General features: G+C 29.8%; 1 protein-coding gene across 8 annotated transcripts in view; it reads right to left on the bottom strand.

Annotated features, from left to right (window-relative positions):
- Positions 1–18,583, bottom strand: part of LOC105203454 (nucleoporin NUP2) — a 233,973-nt gene that overhangs the window by 57,134 nt on the left and 158,256 nt on the right. For 3 of the 8 annotated variants that reach the window (XM_039457390.1, XM_039457389.1, XM_039457394.1), the window contains exons 10-17: positions 17,660–17,758; positions 17,497–17,595; positions 17,329–17,427; positions 17,157–17,255; positions 16,926–17,024; positions 16,767–16,865; positions 16,537–16,638; positions 16,308–16,409 (exon numbers count right to left, since the gene is read on the bottom strand). In XM_039457390.1, the coding sequence (XP_039313324.1) occupies positions 16,308–16,409; positions 16,537–16,638; positions 16,767–16,865; positions 16,926–17,024; positions 17,157–17,255; positions 17,329–17,427; positions 17,497–17,595; positions 17,660–17,758 (798 nt within the window). Of the gene's footprint in view, positions 1–5,395; positions 5,516–16,307; positions 16,410–16,536; positions 16,639–16,766; positions 16,866–16,925; positions 17,025–17,156; positions 17,256–17,328; positions 17,428–17,496; positions 17,596–17,659; positions 17,759–18,583 lie in introns of all 8 variants that reach the window. The other 5 variants (XR_005576312.1, XM_039457391.1, XM_039457392.1 and 2 more) reach the window with 5 other exon arrangements.

The raw sequence follows: 18,583 nt of genomic DNA, 5'->3' as shown, positions 1-18,583 counted from the left end.
TCAATAATTGTATTGTAAATATTATCAATAGATGAAATAGGTCCATAAACGAAAAAACCTCGATCTACATCCCAATGAGCAAACAATATTTTTTAATTGTTTAAAAAAATTAAATATAAAAAATTAAATTAAATATAAAAAATTTTTATAAAAAAATTTTTTTTATAAAAAAATTTTTTTTATAAAAATTTTTTATATTTAATTTAATTATTGTATTATATTGACATATATTTTTTAATTGCGTTCTTACTCAAACAAATAACAGAAGAGTTATTCCAGATACTATTCCGCATTTGTGAAATTAGTAAAAAAACTATATTTTTATATTTGTTTATATAAATAATGTGCTTTAATTACACATATTCTATTTTTTCGATAACGTATATTAACCTGATCTACCAGTTATATACATGTATCAGAACAAAGTGTTCACAGATCATCACAAGGGATCAGTTCGTAGCGATCACACAAGTCAAGCAACGTTCACCGGAGTCGCAACTTGGATAGGTGATCGCTTGGGCTAAAAAAAAAATTCGACTAATATTGGTTAAATAAGATAAAGTGTCAACCTTCTAATATTGGACCAATGTTGAAAACCCAATGCACAAGCAATATATAATATCGTATTTATATTTTTTTTCAATATTGGTTAAATAAGAGTTGATATCATACTCTGCAATTTTGGGCCAATATTGAAAATCAATTCACATCCAATATAGAATATTAGGTTTACGTTATTTCCTAATATTGCACTAATATTTTGTGCTACTAGGGTTGATGTATTTTGTCTATTATCTGAATCATTGCAGTTTTAACCTTCATCATCAAACACACGTATACGGCCGTGCTTAAATTCGGCAGCCTAAATTTTTACTGTTGAAAATAAAGAAGCAGAGAATCTTTGTAAGCAGAATTTACTTAAATTTTAATTTTTAATTTTAATTGTTAAGATTTTCCTTTTTACGCTTAAATATTCAATCACAAAATGATATTAGTGATTTTCTGTCGTTGAAAAATAGCGATTTACTAAGCAATAACTTAATATCTTATGAAACGATGCGACGCTCGTTCTTCATGTACAGACGTTCATTTAACATACCAAATGTAATTTAAAGACATTTTTGAGATGTTTTTTCTACATAAAATATACGCTTAGATATTCAAGAGTTATTTAGAATGCGTGTATATGTATATATATATATAGTTATTTAGAATGCGTGTATATGTATATATATATATATATATATAAAAGACTCAAAGACGTTTAACGCAGATAACTCTAAACAGCACTGAAATATTGCAGAAACGTTGTATATATCTTATATTGAAACATTGTAATATTACATGGAAATTGCGAAATATTTCTGCAAGGTTACTGTAGGCTTGTAGCAACATTGGAATGTTTGCTCTTACAAGGGAAGCCCTCGACTATCAAGTCACCGGTTTTAATAAAATTTTATGAGTGTGTAGTATTCACTCACACCTTTACTGTAGTAAAGCCGTTTGTTGCACAACTTAGGTATTCTTGAGAAAATGACAATTAAATATTTCCAACGTCTATAATACAGTTACAGAAAAACAATTATTGATGGCGAAGCGTACGGCATTAAGATGCAGACTGCTATGCTCAGGGTCCCAGGTTCGATTCCCGCGGATGAAACCTTTTTCATATAAATCTTATATTTTTAAATTGTTATATGTAATTTTTAAATCATTCTGAATTATTTAATATATAATGTGTTTTTTTAATTCAAGAAACTTAAAAATGTTCTTCTATTATTAATTAAATTAAAATTTCTCATGAACAAAAGTATAAAACACAAGAATAGAAGACCTAAAAAGAATATATATATTTGCAATAAAAATTTACGGTGACTGTTTTATAATAAGTTTACAGCTTTTAGGTTGGTACTTATCGTAAAAATAATTAAAATATATTGATTCATTGCACTATGCCCATAAAATCGTTAATATTTCATGTGCACAGACTTTACATTTCATTCAATTGAGAAAATTTGGAAAATAAATTTTGTTAACATTTTTGAAATCTTCTATTTAATTTGTTGTATACAGCACGGTTTTGAATCCATATATTATTGTAGGAAAAATTCTATCGATTATATTCTTTTGATCACAGTAGAGTTATCGCGACATATCGATAAGAGGAATGAAACTGTCAAAGGTATAAAGCAATCATATTAAAGAATCTCTTAGCGCTTACTGACCTGCTTTCTTTGTTGAACGCAGTCAATGTTTAAATAAACTGTAACAAAATAATTTTTAACGATTGCTCTTAAAATTCAATGCCAATTATATGAAATATTATGATACCACCTCATGCATCTCATGAGTCTCGTCTTTTTCCTATTCAATTTTTATGTAGGAATGAAAACCATTACATAATGTTTCGTTACGTAGTTAAGCTCACTAACTTATTTGATATATATCCCAGATAGCACACAATATTTATAATGATTTGAATATAAAACACATTCTTGTGTTTTATAAATATTTTTGTGGTTTTAGATTAAACAGATCATAAATATTATAACAAATATTATGAAAATATTTCTTTAATCATTATGATAAAAACTTTTACAAATATTTCTAATTACTTTTATTTATACAAAATATTTTTGGTATTAGAAATAAAAAAAACTGAAAATATACAAAATTTTTTAAAAATATTTTTTTATCATAAAATCTTTAATCAATACTAATACTAATTTAATACCAATACTAATAATCATCCTAATACTAATTCACATATTATACAAAAAAATTTTAGTTTTACGCAAGAAAAACTACAAATTTGACATAGATACAATTAATTCGGAGAAATACAGTAGTTAATATACTAAAGGTATATTTATGTTGTTTAAAATTCTCAAAAATAATTATGCTTATAAAACGAAATCTTCTTTCTAAAAAAAGGAATGTAAAAGTATATCAAAATTATTATTCTCACTTTTCCGTGATGTCGATTGATTCTCGTTGCACTAATTTCGCGAGTGGCTATCATCGCGAAGATCGCGTATTTTGATTATATGTATTAAGGGATTAATAGTGTAATATTAAATTTGTATACTAGAATCTTCTCCTCATCGTCCAATGACTCGAGTCAACACGTTTTAGGTTACAGTTCTCTCATTAAAAATGACAGACCTATATTGCTTTTTGATTGGTTGGTCATAACATTATTTTAGTTTTAAGTCGTAAGATATAGAATTTGGCGATCTCTGTCACTGACTGCTGACTTATTATTGTCTTATGACGCACTATTATCTTGTTACAACTATTATAGTTTCTGATTTATTACTAATAGCTTATTGTAGAAAACTCATAATATTTCTACAACGTTACTAGAACATTTTGGCGAAATATTAATATTGTATGTCTCTGAATCGTTTCTGTAATATTACATTACAATATTGTAATATTACTTATAATGTTGCAATGTTTTTGAAATATTGTTGAAAACTTCAGTGCTGTATGGATTGAACATCTTTGAAAATATCTTTATTATAAGATGTTTAAATGATATCTTTAAGACGTCTTTTAGACGTCCAATCTTTCAATAACATGAACAGTATTCTTTATATTAATGTACTTCGAACGCCTCGGGAAGAACGTTGTCAAATTGCTTAAATATATTCTCATGCGTATTACAATTATCAAAACAAAACTAAAGGTTGGTCTACAATGAGTTGCAACGCGTATTTGCAAATCGTGGAGTAGCTAGTTGCCAGCCGCAAAGTTGTAAATTATTTCAACGCCTAATCCACATTTGAATGTCGAGATTGTCGAGAGGTGCAATTTGAAAGTTTGTTTAGGCAGGTTATGTGAGCACCAGACGTTCAAGATGTTGCGGAATAGAAAGAAATATTTAAAGCGTTTGCCAGTTAGTACGATCGCCAGTTGTCGCCAAGAAGTTAAATCTGGGCAACTCTCGTTTAGCAACTGCGACTGTTTGTTGCCACTGGAAATAATGCTAGTTGCACATGCTTTGCAACTGGTGACGGAGCGTTTGCAACTTATTGTAAAATAGGCTTAACTCTTAAACACATAAGTCGGTCTGAGAGACCCCATATGAAGTTTCGAACGCTTGCTGTGTGAAGACGGAATAAGATAGGAGGTTCGAACCAGGATGTAAAAAAAGTTTAAAATCTCCTTTTTCGATTGATATGGTTGATCAACTTTTTTGGTCAACTAGAATTCGAACGGCACGGCAGCAAAGTTTTGTTATGATCAATGCGACTCATATAGTGAATGAAACTTTTTTGTGAGTAATCTTATGTAAAAAAACTGAATAAAACACGTTCAAACCTGTCCGTTTGTGTATGTTACTCTATTTAAAGTTAAAATACTATAGTGCCGTGAAAGAGAGGATTTATGCGTAAGATCCGAAATATATTATGAAACACATCAATTTTCAATTTTAGACACCTTGAGTTTATGAAAAATACCTCATATTTGCTTTGTTACAGAAGTATATTTTTTAATAGAAGTGGCTGTGACATAATTGTTTTTTTTTTTTTTTTTTAATATGACTCTTTAGCTTTAAAACGCCGTATTGTAAAGTCTTTAAAAGTTTTTTGTTGCAAAGATATGATTTTTAAAGAAGTAGATTTTTAGACACCCAAAAATACCTCATATTCTCTTTATTATATAATTCTACTTTTTAAAAGAAATGATAATACTATAATTTTTTTTAAAACTATGACTCTTTAGCTTTAAAATGCCATATTTGAAAGTCCTTAAAAATTTTTTTTATTGCGGAGATATGATTTTTTAAAGAAAAAGTTGATTTTTGAATAATTTCCAACTTTTGTTTAATGAATTTTCTTTTATAACTTAACAATAAATCATTTATCGGCAATATCGATTATGCATTCACATTTCTGAGATTCTGAACTTTCATATAAAAAAAAAGATTGTTGAAAAATGTTGATTGAAACCAAAGTTATAACTTCTCAAAATTGAAAAAGTTTCCCAGACCCGAAAATGTGTTACGTATTTTACGGAATCGGTGTATTTAAGGGTTAAGTATCGCATATAATTAAAAATTTGGAAGTAATAATTTTTAAAAAAATTACAGTTTTCACACCTTACAATCATTTCCATCCAGTGATGTTTTTACGTTTAGGTTCGAAACTTATCAAACAACCTTGTATAAGGTAAGTTAACAGCATAAGCAATCACAAATTTGTACGATTCTGCTCAGACACGTTTTGTTATCTGGGATAACATCAATGTTATAATTTCTTAATAATGTACAGCACGTGCGATATTTTACATTATTGTTGAGAGTGACATTGTAACATTGATGTTATGTAACAGTTTGTATTTATATTAAATTCTCACAAACATTATTAATCATAATAATATTACGTACAATTGTTTCTTCCGTAAATGGTTAGTGAAGAAAGGATTGAAAAAGCATTTCATAATATGGTATGCTTATTTTACTCATACAGCACATAAATCTTTTAAAGATGTTTTAGAAATATTTTACCTGAAAAAATAAAACATTTTAGAAAAGTTTCTAAATATCTCTGTAACATTTCAGAACTGTCTCTGGAATAGCAAAAAGTACGCGATTCTTGTATTTAAAACCTTGCAGAAATATTACTGAAAAATCACTGAACATATCTAAAATCTTTTTGAAATCTAAAATTGATAGTAAGACAAAAATCGAGGTTGCGAAGACTTAAAGTCAGTGAGATAAAAAAGCCAATAACAGCTAACACAAATTTTCAGTATGTAACAATACAATTATTTATCAATTAATATAAACTTCAAACGTTTTGATCCTTGGTTTGGGACATTCTCAGTGAAAACAGGAAACCAAAAATAGATAGAGAGAGATTAAAATTAGAAGCAAGACTGTCGAAGTCAAGTAAATTAAAAAGCTTCATCAAGATATTAAAAACGCTGGAAAATGGTGACCGTAACTCTATTGTCAAGGATCGAAATGTCGAAGATTGTTACTAATTAATAAATAATTGTATTGTTACGCACAAAGAACTTGTGTTTTGGCTCTTATCCGGTTTTTTATTTCACTAACTTTCTGAAATCTTTCTGAAATATTATTTACAAAATATTATTGAAAATTTTTTGAAATATTGCTGATCGAATCCTCTCAATATAATAAATTTAAATATTATTTCTAAAGTATTTTATATTTAAAACAGAGGACGACAAAAAGTGCACATTTTAGCCGATTTTCAAATCGGTTCCGCCTATCTATATTCCTCTTATCTCTCTGTCTCGCGAGCATCCAAATCAATCGATACTCATTGTATGATGCACGTATATATACTACTGTGTCCAAAAAGTAAGGTGACATTGCATTTATTTCGAAAATTCTTTATTTATTTTTGCAAATCAATTTCGTCCCCTTCAAAGTAATCCCCCCCTGATATAATACACTTATTCCAACGGATTTTCCAATCTTCGAAACAGTTGTAATAATCGATTTCAGGAATGGCCTTTAGCTCCTTCTTCGCAGCGGCTTGAATCTCTTCTATCGACTCGAAACGGTGATTCGTGATTTTTTAACCAAAAACTCGACTAATATCGTTCCACAACCACCGTATTCACCTGATTTGGCTCCATGCGACTTCTGGCTATTCAGCAAACTCAAGCGGCCGCTCCGGGGACACCGTTTCGCTGCGAAGAAGGAGCTAAAGGCCATTCCTGAAATCGATTATTACAACTGTTTCGAAGATTGGAAAATCCGTTGGAATAAGTGTATTATATCAGGGGGGGATTACTTTGAAGGGGACGAAATTGATTTGCAAGAATAAATAAAGAATTTTCGAAATAAATGCAATGTCACCTTACTTTTTGGACACAGTAGTACGTTTCCAATAGATTTCGTCGTCAACTATTATTATTGTTGACGCGTTTTTTTCTAATTGTAAGTGGCATCCCCAGTAGACTTAGTCCATTGATGAGTTTATATGATCTTTTAAATACTTAGATAGCAACGTATTTATTAGGGTCAGTCAAATGAAAACGAAAGAGACTGTATAACGGATGTGGTACGACATTAGTAACCCTTTTCTGTGTGTTTAAGGACGTGATCTCTATTGGGAATTAGGGGAGAATGGCGCGAATGTTCATCGCTGTGTCATTTGTTTGTTAGACGTGCTCGAAATAAGGTCAGCGCGCTGTCCGATATCACTATGGAAGCCGGGAAAAAAGAACAGCGAGGTGTAGTGCGGTTTTTGAGGTGTACTGCGAAAAGGCTGTCAGGAGGTGCAATTCAAACCCAAATGTCTGCTGTGCATGGCGAACACGGTATGTCACGTGCGCGTGTGTTTGCGTGGAATAAATAAATTTGAGAAAATCATTTATTCCACGCAAATACACACGCACGTGACATACTGTGTTCGCCATACTCAGCAGACATTTAGGCTTAAATTGCACTTTCTGACAAAACCTCCTTCCGCACTCAAAAACCGTACTACTCTTTGCTGTTCTTCTTTTCTGGTCTCCATAGTGGTGTTGGACAAACACACAACGCGCTGACCTCACTTCGAGCATGTCTAACAAACAAATGACACAGCGGTGAACATTCGCGCCGTTCTCCCCTAATTCCCAATAGAGGTCACGTTCATAAACACACAGAAAAAGGTTACTAACGTTCATGCTCGTTATATAGTCTGTCGTTTTCATTTGACTGACCCTAATATATCATTAATGCCTTATAACATATAAAAATGAAAGCTCGGATAGCTAAAAACAAAGAAAACGATAGCTTGGATTTGAATTATATAATCAAAATGTGTTTGTATTTTTTTTTATACAAGTAAAGATACATATATTTGACTTAAAATTGTTAATAAACCAGTACCGATTTTTACAAAAAATTTATAAAAAGTAAGACATTCTTTCTTAAGCGAGGATTCTTTATCTTGTCTTAGACGCTTCGCTACGTACAATATATTGATCGCGATGTTTTTGCGTGCTCTAAATTATAAAAAAATTCCAAAATTAAACTAAATGATCTCATTCAATTTATGTTCAATTAAAAGATCGTATAAGTCAATAGATTAGATTTACTAGTGTTACGTCTGGTTGACTCCACGATTTCCCTTTTTGCTGATAACAAATATTCCTCCTATCATAAAGAAAATATGGCAACGTGAGAAAATTGTTCCTGAAAAATATAATTCTTAGATATCACAACCAGAAACATAAGGTGGATTTTTTGTTTCTTTTCTCTTTATAATTATATAGTCTAGTTTTAATTTTTCTAATGATTACTTAATTATAACAAATAATAATTGTTTACTTTACGTTAATCTTGTTAATTAATCTCATAAAATAGCAATGTATGCAAATTTCGAACATCAAAATATATGTTAAGTTTTAGTCTTAAAAATCCTCTAATTTAGTTAATCCATCTCGTCACCTTTTCTCCTAACTTAAAAAGATCACGCCAGGCCCGATCCCGTGTTAAAGAGACTCAACTCTCTGACTCAAATCAGGGCCGACGATTGCACGACTTCCGAGGAGGCGTTAAAGCGTGCCTTCACACGCTGGCCCATATTTCAAAGTTCCAAAGTGCCCTCGTGTCTTATGGCCGATCAGTACGACCACAAGTTAAAGCATTTGTTGCGCCTTCCCTGCCTTGCCCGTACCACAGCTAGCCTATCCTTTCTATTTTTCTCTTAAGGCTGGACGTAACACTAGATATATAAGCATCATACGACTCTAAGTATGGATCGGCACTTGGACGCTCGCAAGGCGACAAAATAAGAGGATTAGAGCAATAAAAGAAGAAAATCGGCTAAAATGTGCATTTTTTATGAGCCTTGATCTAAAACATAACTTAATTTAACTTTAACTTATAACTTTAAGTATACTTTAACATTTTTTAGAAATAATATTTAAATTTATTATATCCAGAAAATTATACGTAGTAAAAAGTTATAATAAAAATTATGTATAAAATACAATTTTGATTGTACGTTTTTATTTATTACTTGCAATTTGATTAATATAATAAATATAAATATGATTTTTTAAATATGTAATAAAAAGATACAAATATATACGTAATGGGGTCATCGAAAAGTATCGGACCCCTCGATTATTTTGGAAATTAAGCATTTTAGAAAAAAACGTTTCAGATAAAAGTTGTAAGGTTTCAAAAGATTTATTTACCAATCTTATCAGTTTAACCTTGGATGACGTCGCCAAAGTTAGATCAAAATCACATTAACTTTTTTCAAATGGAACACCCTATTTCTGATTCCAGAATCTAACAACTGTTGTCAAGAGCTTTCCAAAACCCTACAAGAACGTTTATTTTCGTTGAGTACTTTCCGAGTTGTGAGGCTTAAAAGCTACAGTGTACTGTAACTTTCAAGTGTCAGAACTCGGAAAGTACTTAACAAAAATAAACTTATTTATAGTGTTTTGAAAAATTTTTGAAATCAACTATAAGAAAATGCAATAAAAGATATAACGTTAGAGTATCGGTAGTTTCCTAATTAAAGGATATCGGTAGTACCCTAACATTCTATACTTTTTATTGCATTTTCTTGTAGTTGACTTCGAAAACTTTTCAAAACACTATAAATAAGCAATTGATTAGTTCCGAACTCTCAAAATTTAAGTACAATTAATGAGTGCAAAATAGGCTAATGAGAGTCAGCGCGGGTCAAAGAGCGCAATCACAAGTATAGATATTGAATCATTTATTCAATTCAAAATTACAAAACAAACGTTTTGACTCGCTTTGGAGTCATCTTCAGCGTAATAAAAAATAATATAGGCAATAGAAATAGAAGCCATCATCAGTCATCGAAACAGGAAGCATCCAAGTCGCCAACGGTTTGACAAATCCGTGGTTGCATTTTTAACAGTGAAAATATCGCAAGCAATGACACCATAGACTAAGGTAGACGGAGCTTATACTGTTAGATAGGACAGGGGTGGCGCTGAGATTAGCGGTAAGGGGCGACTACCAGCACATCGGTTTGATTCGGAGTTGTTCGGAATCATTCGGCTCTTAGCTGTCACTTCAAACTGCATACAGCTTCATGGCTTCATTGCATTTTGCGATTATTCAATTATACACTTTCGTGCTTCTTTGAATATTTTACAATGAGTTATTGCATTGTATCTGGGTGCAGTAATCGGAATAACTGCAATAGAAAAAATTGGGAGCAGCAAGAAAAAGAAAAAGAAACAGAAAAATTTTCATTTCATTTGTAAGTTAGAATATATCTATTGGTTAATTTTTGCAAGAAATTTATTATTTAATTAAAAAATTATGTTTATACGTATTTAAATAATAATAATAATAAGGTATTTAAATAATTCGTAATTTTAGATTACCAAAAGATATTAATAGAAAAAATAAATGGCTTGAAGCATTAAACTTAAAATATTGGTGTCCACCGAAAAAAGCAGCTGTGTGTTCTGCGCATTTTGAAAAACAAGATTATGAATCACATGTAACATTAAAAAAATTAAAGATAGATGCTTTCCCACATGTTAATGTAAGAAATAATGTAATATATATATATATATTTAACATATACACAATGTGATGACTAACAAAATATTTCTTGTCAGTTGCCTGAGACAGATGTTGTAAATAATGAAACATGTGCTGCAGTGCATAATGTAAATTCTCAAGTGCATCATTCAACAAGCATCTCCCCTGATAGGATTTTTAATTCTCCTACCAAAGTTCTAATGCGAAAAATTCATAGAGAAAAAGTAAAATCTCTTAAAAGAAAGCTTCATATCATAAATTATACCCACAAGAAAGCAAAGAAGAAAATTCGTGATTTAAAAACTATCTTAAAGGAATTACAGAAACGAAACCTAATAACAGAAGATGAAGGTGACATATTGCAACATTTAAATGAAGGTGCGAAAAAATTAGTAAAACGTGATATAAGAAAAAAGAAACTCTTACCTATAGCCAAGAAATATCCTCCTAAATTACGTCAGTTTGCTTTATCTTTACACTATTATTCACTTAGAGCATATAATTTTGTTGTAAATTCTATAATGCTTTACCTCATCCTAAAACCATTTCAAAGTGGTATCGTTCAGTTGATGGAAAACCTGGTATTAACTTTGAAGCTTTAGAGGCTATAAAATTGCATGCACGTTCTGTTTCATATAAATTGATAGGTGCTTTAATTTTTGACGAGGTCGCTATACGTCAGCATGTGGATTACTGCAAAGATAAATTTGTCGGTTACGTTGACTGCGGTAGTAATGTAGAATGTGATTCAACAAAACTGACTAAAGAAGCGTTGGTTTTTTTGTGTGGTATGCATCAATGACTCTTGGAAATTGCCAATTGCATATTATCTAAAAAATGGCATAAATGCTGAACAGAAGAAAAATTTAACTATTCAATGCCTGATTGCACTTCAAGAAGCTGGAATGTTAATTGTGTCACTCACGTGTGATGGTTTATGCTCTAATTTAACAATGTTCCAGAGTTTAGGATGCAATTTAAATCTTTCTGAAAATTTTCAGACATGGTTCAAACATCCATCTAATGATTTCAACGTTTATGTATTTTTGGATCCTAGCCATATGTTGAAATTGATACGGAATACATTGGCTAAACTGAAGATTCTTTATGCTAACACTAAGGATACAATTGAATGGAAGTATTTTGAAGAATTGCACAAATTACAAGAAGTCGAAGGTTTACATTTAGCAAATAAACTTAGACGCATGCACAAAATGAAAGTTAAATTAGCATCACAATTATTAAGCGCATCAGTTGCAACTTTGTTCGAATTTTGTAAAAATGTATTAAAATTATCACAATTTCAACATTGTTCCGAAACAATTAAGTTTACATCAATGTTCAATGATCTGTTTGATATTTTGAATTCTAAAAACCAAAGACAATATGGATTTAAAAAGCCGATAAGCGTAACAAATTTATCGGAAATAACTAAAAAAGTCGAAAAGTGTGCTAACTATATTAAAAAATTGTCATTATTACAAGAAAACAGACATCAAAGCATACTACAGTCTAAACTAAAAACAGGTTTCCTCGGTTTTTTAATCAATATTGAAAGTATGTTACATCTATATAAGTTTACTTCTATTGACAACAATTTCTTTGACTATTTACCAATGTACAAAGTCAGCCAAGACCATTTAGAGTTAATATTTGGTAGTATAAGATCCCATGGCGGACATAATAATAATCCAACTGTTAAACAATTCAAATCTGCTTTAAAGAAATTAATTGTACATGTAGAAATACGCGAGAAAGATTCCGGTAATTGCATACCCTTGGAGAATATACCCATATTGCATATTTCATCATCACAAAATTCATTGGATATCATTAATGCTACAACATATAAAAATTCAAATAGCCGATGGTTAGATATTTTGCATACAGAAGAAACAGATCATGATTATTTGTTACACACACAATTACCCCTAAGTACAACCGAATATAAAAACGAAATAATTACATATATAGCAGGATATATAGTTAAAAAATTAAAGAAAACTTTACACTGTGCTGAATGTATTGATGTTTTAATCGCGAATGATGTAGGAATAAATCAGAATTTAATACATTTAAAAAATAAAGGTTCTTTAATATTTCCATCAGAAGATATGATTTATATATGCAAAAGAGTTGAAAATGCAATACTTACGTACATAAGAACAAATAAAGCTCTAAATAATTTTAATATGAATGCTTTTATATATAACGTAATAGAAAATATATCTTACAATAAAAATATATTTATTCAATTAAAGGAGCATATTAATGATCAATGTTTCTTTAGTAATCATTTAAATCATTTATTGCGATGAATTATAGAATTATATGCTAAAATAAGATTAACTCATTATATAAAAAACGAAAATTTAAGTGACAGACATACATTAAACAAATTAATTATATTTAAATGCCAATAAAAATCAATAATAAACATATATTTTATTTCATGTATTCCTTATTCAATTATTATTCAGACCGTAGTTTTGAATATAGCTCCGAGTAATCACGTTCTTCTAGCATATCCCAGCTTTATGTAAACCCGAACATAGCCGAACGCTGCGGAAATAGCCGAAGAGCTGGTAGCCCCCTTACCGCTAATCTCAGCTACCCCTCGTAAAAAGGCTCCGTCTATCTTAGTCTATGAATGACACTTAACTGTATAACTGTCACATAATTATTTTGAATCTTGAAAAATTATTCTAATTAAGACTATATTTTTTTTGTTTTCGTGTCGCAAGAAGTGACACTTTACTATATAATTGTCAAATGATTATTTTAGATGTCGAAAAATTATTTTAGTTGCGACAGTATGTACTCGTGGATCTCCATTCAAGCTGATGACGACTAATGAAGCTTGAGATACGTTTTGTCTGTAGAAATCAATTTCTCTTGACAAAGAAAGCACTGAAACGTTACTCGTTTCACACTAACACGTGCTCACGGTTTTCGAGTTCAAATGCGTAATCCAAAGCAAGTCGAAACGTTTGTTTTGTAATTTTGAATTGAATAAATAATGTAATATCTATACTTGTGATTGCACTTTTTGACCCGCGCTGATTCTCATTAGCCTATTTTCCACTGATTAATTGTACTATAAATAAGTTTACGTTAAATACTTTCCGAGTTATGATGCTTGAAAGTTACAGTACACTGTAGCTTTCAATCCCCACAACTCGGAAAGTACTCAACAAAAATAAACTTTTTTGTAGGGGTTTCGAAAGTTCTTGACAACAGCTGTTAAATTCTGGAATCAGAAATAGGGTGTTCCATTTGAAAAAGTTAATGTGATTTTGATCTGACTTTGGCCACATCATCCAAGGTCAAACTGATAAGATCGGTAAATAGATTTTTTGAAACCTTACAACTTTTATCTGAAACACATTTTTCTAAAATGCTTTGGTTTCAAAATAATCAAGGGGTCCGGTACTTTTTGATGACCCTGTATAAAAGATATATTGTAATATATAAAACAAAATAATATTTTGTTTATATATTGTAACATCTTTATACTCCCATTACTCAGAACACGTCGCAAGCGGACCTAAAGTTTTCTTTTCTTCAGTCGACGAAAGCAACAATGCAAATTTTCTGTTTGGATATGTTAACACATTTAAATAGAAAATTTACTTAATTTTAAAAATTTTTACTTAATTTTAAAATGTACTACATGTAATAGATTTTAAAAACATTTTTATTGCAACATTTTATGATTTTTTTGCTAATTGTTGCTTTTAGCAAAGTTTCAATTTTGCACATAAAAAGTTAAAACTTTTCTAAAAACTTTTGCAACAATCAATTTCTGCAATAATGCTGTATGGGTAAATTTACAGAGTACTTCATGTATGATATGTGATATCCCAGATATGTCAAACGTTATATTATTATATAATACATTTTAACATTTTAATTTCTATCAATTATCTGATGTGTCATTAGATTTATGCAAGGGGTTTGTATTACCAAAACTATAATAATATTATGTTCTAAGTGTTGAGTTTTTTTTAGATTGCATCTATTAGGGAGCATTAGACCAATTAGGAGTTAATATTTTTTAAAATGTTTTAATACTTTTTCTTTTAATTATTACATTTCCCTGATAAAAATTTTTCTTATAATGTTTTATAATATTTTCAAGAATTTTTGAATTTTAAATTTATGAAGATTTCTAAAAAGCATCCATATTTTTTCAATTTGTTAAGTTTTCTTCAGATATTATAATATGAATTTTATGACATATATGTACCTACATAAAAATTTTTAAAAAAAGTGTAAACTTTTTCATATTTATTTCTTATTTGCTTTGTAAAAAGCCTTTTTTGTTGTAAATAAAAAAAATGTTCTAACTGAAAGTTGGCTTGAAGAGTACTTTATAATAATGATAAAAAAATTTTTTTAATTACTGTTATAAAGTACTCTTTAAGCTATTTAACTTTTAGTCAAAATATTTTTTGTATAGTTTTGTTGATATACACTTCGAAAGAAAAAAAACTGATTTTCTTCAAACAAATGTTTTACTCCTTAAAAGTGAAAACAGGTACGTATAAAAAAATACGTGTCTCTTATTTTGATCTTTATTACAACATATTAAGACTTATCAAATTCTTACACGAAACCAAAAAGTGAAAACAGGCACGTATAAAAAATGCGTATCTCTTATTTTGATCTATATTATAACATATTAAGACTCATCAAAAGCAGACGCGGACACTTCTGTTTGTTTAGTTGCGAGTATTGTTAAAAAGTGTTTTAATTCGTACAAAAATCTAAGAAATTTTTTAAAAAGTGGTAAAATTTTGAAAAATTATATGAAGAATTTTAAGAAAAATTATCATCAGGATTATATTAGACTTATAAGGTATTTGAGCCAAATAAGGCCCAATATTAAATAAGGCCCACTTTTCAATTTACCATTTAAAAATTCATTTTATGTTTAAAATATATGCTTAAAAGGTATGTCATAGGAAGTAGATAAAGACTGAATAGGAAATTAATACCGGAGGCAACACGTTTATTCAGTGCAACAAAAGCTTGTAATAAAGTGGGTAAATCAGTCATTTTTATAAAAATGTGTTGTAAATTTAATGAGTATACATTATTTTTTGGTTTATTACAACATATTATAATATTATTCAACTTTCTAACTATACGAAAAAACAAATATGTATATCAATTTTTTGGAATAAATATACTTTTTTTATAAATAATGTATTAATAAATAAGGCCCATTTGTACTTTTATTGTTATAGCTATTGTCATTTGTTTATTATGTATGTGGCTTGCAGCAGAGAATAACAATTTTTGAATGATACTAACTTTCCATAAGCAAATAAAATTGCATTAAAATAGCCAGAATTTCTTAAAGTTAAAATATTAATTATAGACAAAATAAAAAATAATTGTGATGTTTTACTAATAAAATAAATCTTAAAGGATTTTGTATTTGTGATTAATAATCAATTTAACAGAGAGTTGGAAAATAATACTTAATTCCTTTGTTAATTTATTTTTAATTCGGACCTTATTAAAAGCACAAGAATTTAATAAGGCTCAATGTCAAAGTTTAAAAACATTTCTTTTTTGTTTACTTAAAAATGTTTTATATAGAAAATAATTTTATTTTGGCGAGTGGTTGAAATAAACATTTTACTCTCATTTAGTTTATTTCAATATCTTTGTAAATAGAATTTATAAAAAATAAAATAAGTTAGGTGGGCCTTATTTGGCTCGGGTACCTTACATTGGACAGTTATCATGTAGTACTTGTTTTTACTTATATTATTACCTGGGGTATTGTGGAATTTATGAAGGGGTTTTCTATTACCAAAACTGAAATATGATTTATGTTCCAGACTTAAAGCTTTCTCTGGAGTATAATCGGCTGGGCCTACCAGAAACCAATCAAAAAATTATGTTGTTTATTATTCAATTATTATTTTTGCATATTAGCCCACTTAGAAAACGATTGCTAAAGATGCAATGTTAATCGACACTGGGTTAATCCACACCGTTACCTGGTGTATCTTTAGGCTTATCCAAAGATTTTCTATCACCAAAACTGTAATAAGGTTTATGTTCCAGATTGAGAGCTTTCTCTGGTTTGTAATCAGCGGGGCCTATAGGCGAGGCAATCAGAAATTAATATTGTCTACTATTTTTCATTAAATTATACCTTTGTATGTTAATAATATGTCAAAGAAATATGTATCTTGGAAAAAGTTTACCAAAACAATATGGCATTCACCTGGATTGTTGTTTAACTTTTCCGGCATCCCTTTTCCGGCCAGACTATATTGTGGCCCTTTATCCAGTTTCACCTTCTCCGGGCTGTATGTGCCGGGTGCTACAAAAATAAACGTCAAAAATGCTATGTTTAAGTTTCAAGAAAAAATCTAAAACGTACCAGGAATATCGTTCGCTTTTAAAACGGATCCTTTGCCAGTTAAACTATATTGTGGCCCTTTGTCTAAATTTATTTTCTCTGGACTATAAGTTCCAGGTGCTGTATATTATAATAAAATATATGAATAATAAATAAACAATTTAACAATATTTAATATAATAATTAAAATATTTGATTTTATAATAATTAAAAATATAAATAATAACTAAAGTGAATTAATTAATTAATTACCTGGTGTGTCACTGGGTTTATTTAAAGGAGTTCTAAGTCCAAAACTATATTGCGGCGTAGTATCCAATTTTATCTTTTCGGGTGAATACGCGCTAGGCGCTATTAATATTTTATTGTTCTATTAATATATTTAAAAAACCATCACGTATTTTTTAAGAATTTTTTTACGTACCAGGAGTATCGATAGGTTTCTCCGCAGATCCTTTGCCAGTTAAACTATACTGTGGTCCTTTATCCAAATTTACTTTTTCTGGACTGTAAGTTCCAGGTGCTACGAAATGAAAATAAACGCACGCAATAAAAATCTATTTAGTTTATATCAGATAATAATTTTAATTACCTGGTGTCTCACAGAGTTTATTCGGAGCATGTTTAATTCCGAAACTGTATTGCGGCGTATTATCCAATCGCATTTTTTCCGGAGAATATGTTCCAGGTGCTAAAAATTATATTATTGTACTATCTACAAAATACTTATTTCAACTTTTGCGATTTTTACGCACCTGGAGTATCCACAGGTTTTACAGCGGACCCTTTACCAGTCAAACTGTATTGCGGCCCTTTGTTTAAATTTACTTTTTCTGGACTATAAGTACCTGGTGCTGTAAAGTGAAAATAAATATAGGCAATAAATTATATTAACAGTGCCTAATACTAAATTAATTATAATATACACAGAATAAAGCGTTTAGGCTACCCGCACACGCTTTGCATAATCGTAACTGTAACACGTACCGTAAAAATTTGCCAATTGGACTTGGTTAGGTGACGCGATGATGTATGGATGTGGATGGAGATAGAGTGAGGCTGAGTATGAGTATTTGTAGTATATTAGAAAGTATTGGAGAGTAAAGAGGTACGAGCTAGAGAGGTAAAAAGGTAGAGAAGACGGATAATTGGAGGCGGATGTAGGGGAAAAGGAATTAACAAGATATTGTAAGACATAAGTGGAAGGAACAGGATTAGGTTAGGACGGACAATGAGGCAGGAGAATCCGGGAGGGCCGGTAAGGTAGGAATTAAACATAGAAAGTAAGGAAAACGAAAAGGGCAAAGAAAAAGAGTGTTAGAAGAATAGGTTAGAGGAATAAAAGGTTAGAAGTAAAGGCAGAAACAGCTATAGGAAAGAAAAGGCAATAGGTAATGTAAGAAATCAGGCAGAATGGTAGAATGGGGAATGGGTGATATATTGTGAATGAGAGAAGGAATGAATAAAAGGAAAGGATATTGGAAAGAATGTATAGAAATACGGAGATGGTGAGAAGAGTGATATTATAAGAAAGAAGTAGCGAAAGAAAATTAGAATGTAAGGTAGGAAATAGGACCAGGTATAGACATAAGTATAGAGATAGTTATTGTAAAAGTAAACGTAAAGGAAATGGAAATGTAAAGGTATAGTTGAATTATATAAGTAATTGGTTAATTGAG

Source organism: Solenopsis invicta, chromosome 14 (genome assembly GCF_016802725.1).
Source record: "Solenopsis invicta isolate M01_SB chromosome 14, UNIL_Sinv_3.0, whole genome shotgun sequence".
In the NCBI taxonomy this organism is placed as follows: domain Eukaryota; kingdom Metazoa; phylum Arthropoda; class Insecta; order Hymenoptera; family Formicidae; genus Solenopsis; species Solenopsis invicta.
Note: the sequence above shows the minus strand (reverse complement) of the source record. Positions and strands in the feature narration are given on the sequence as shown.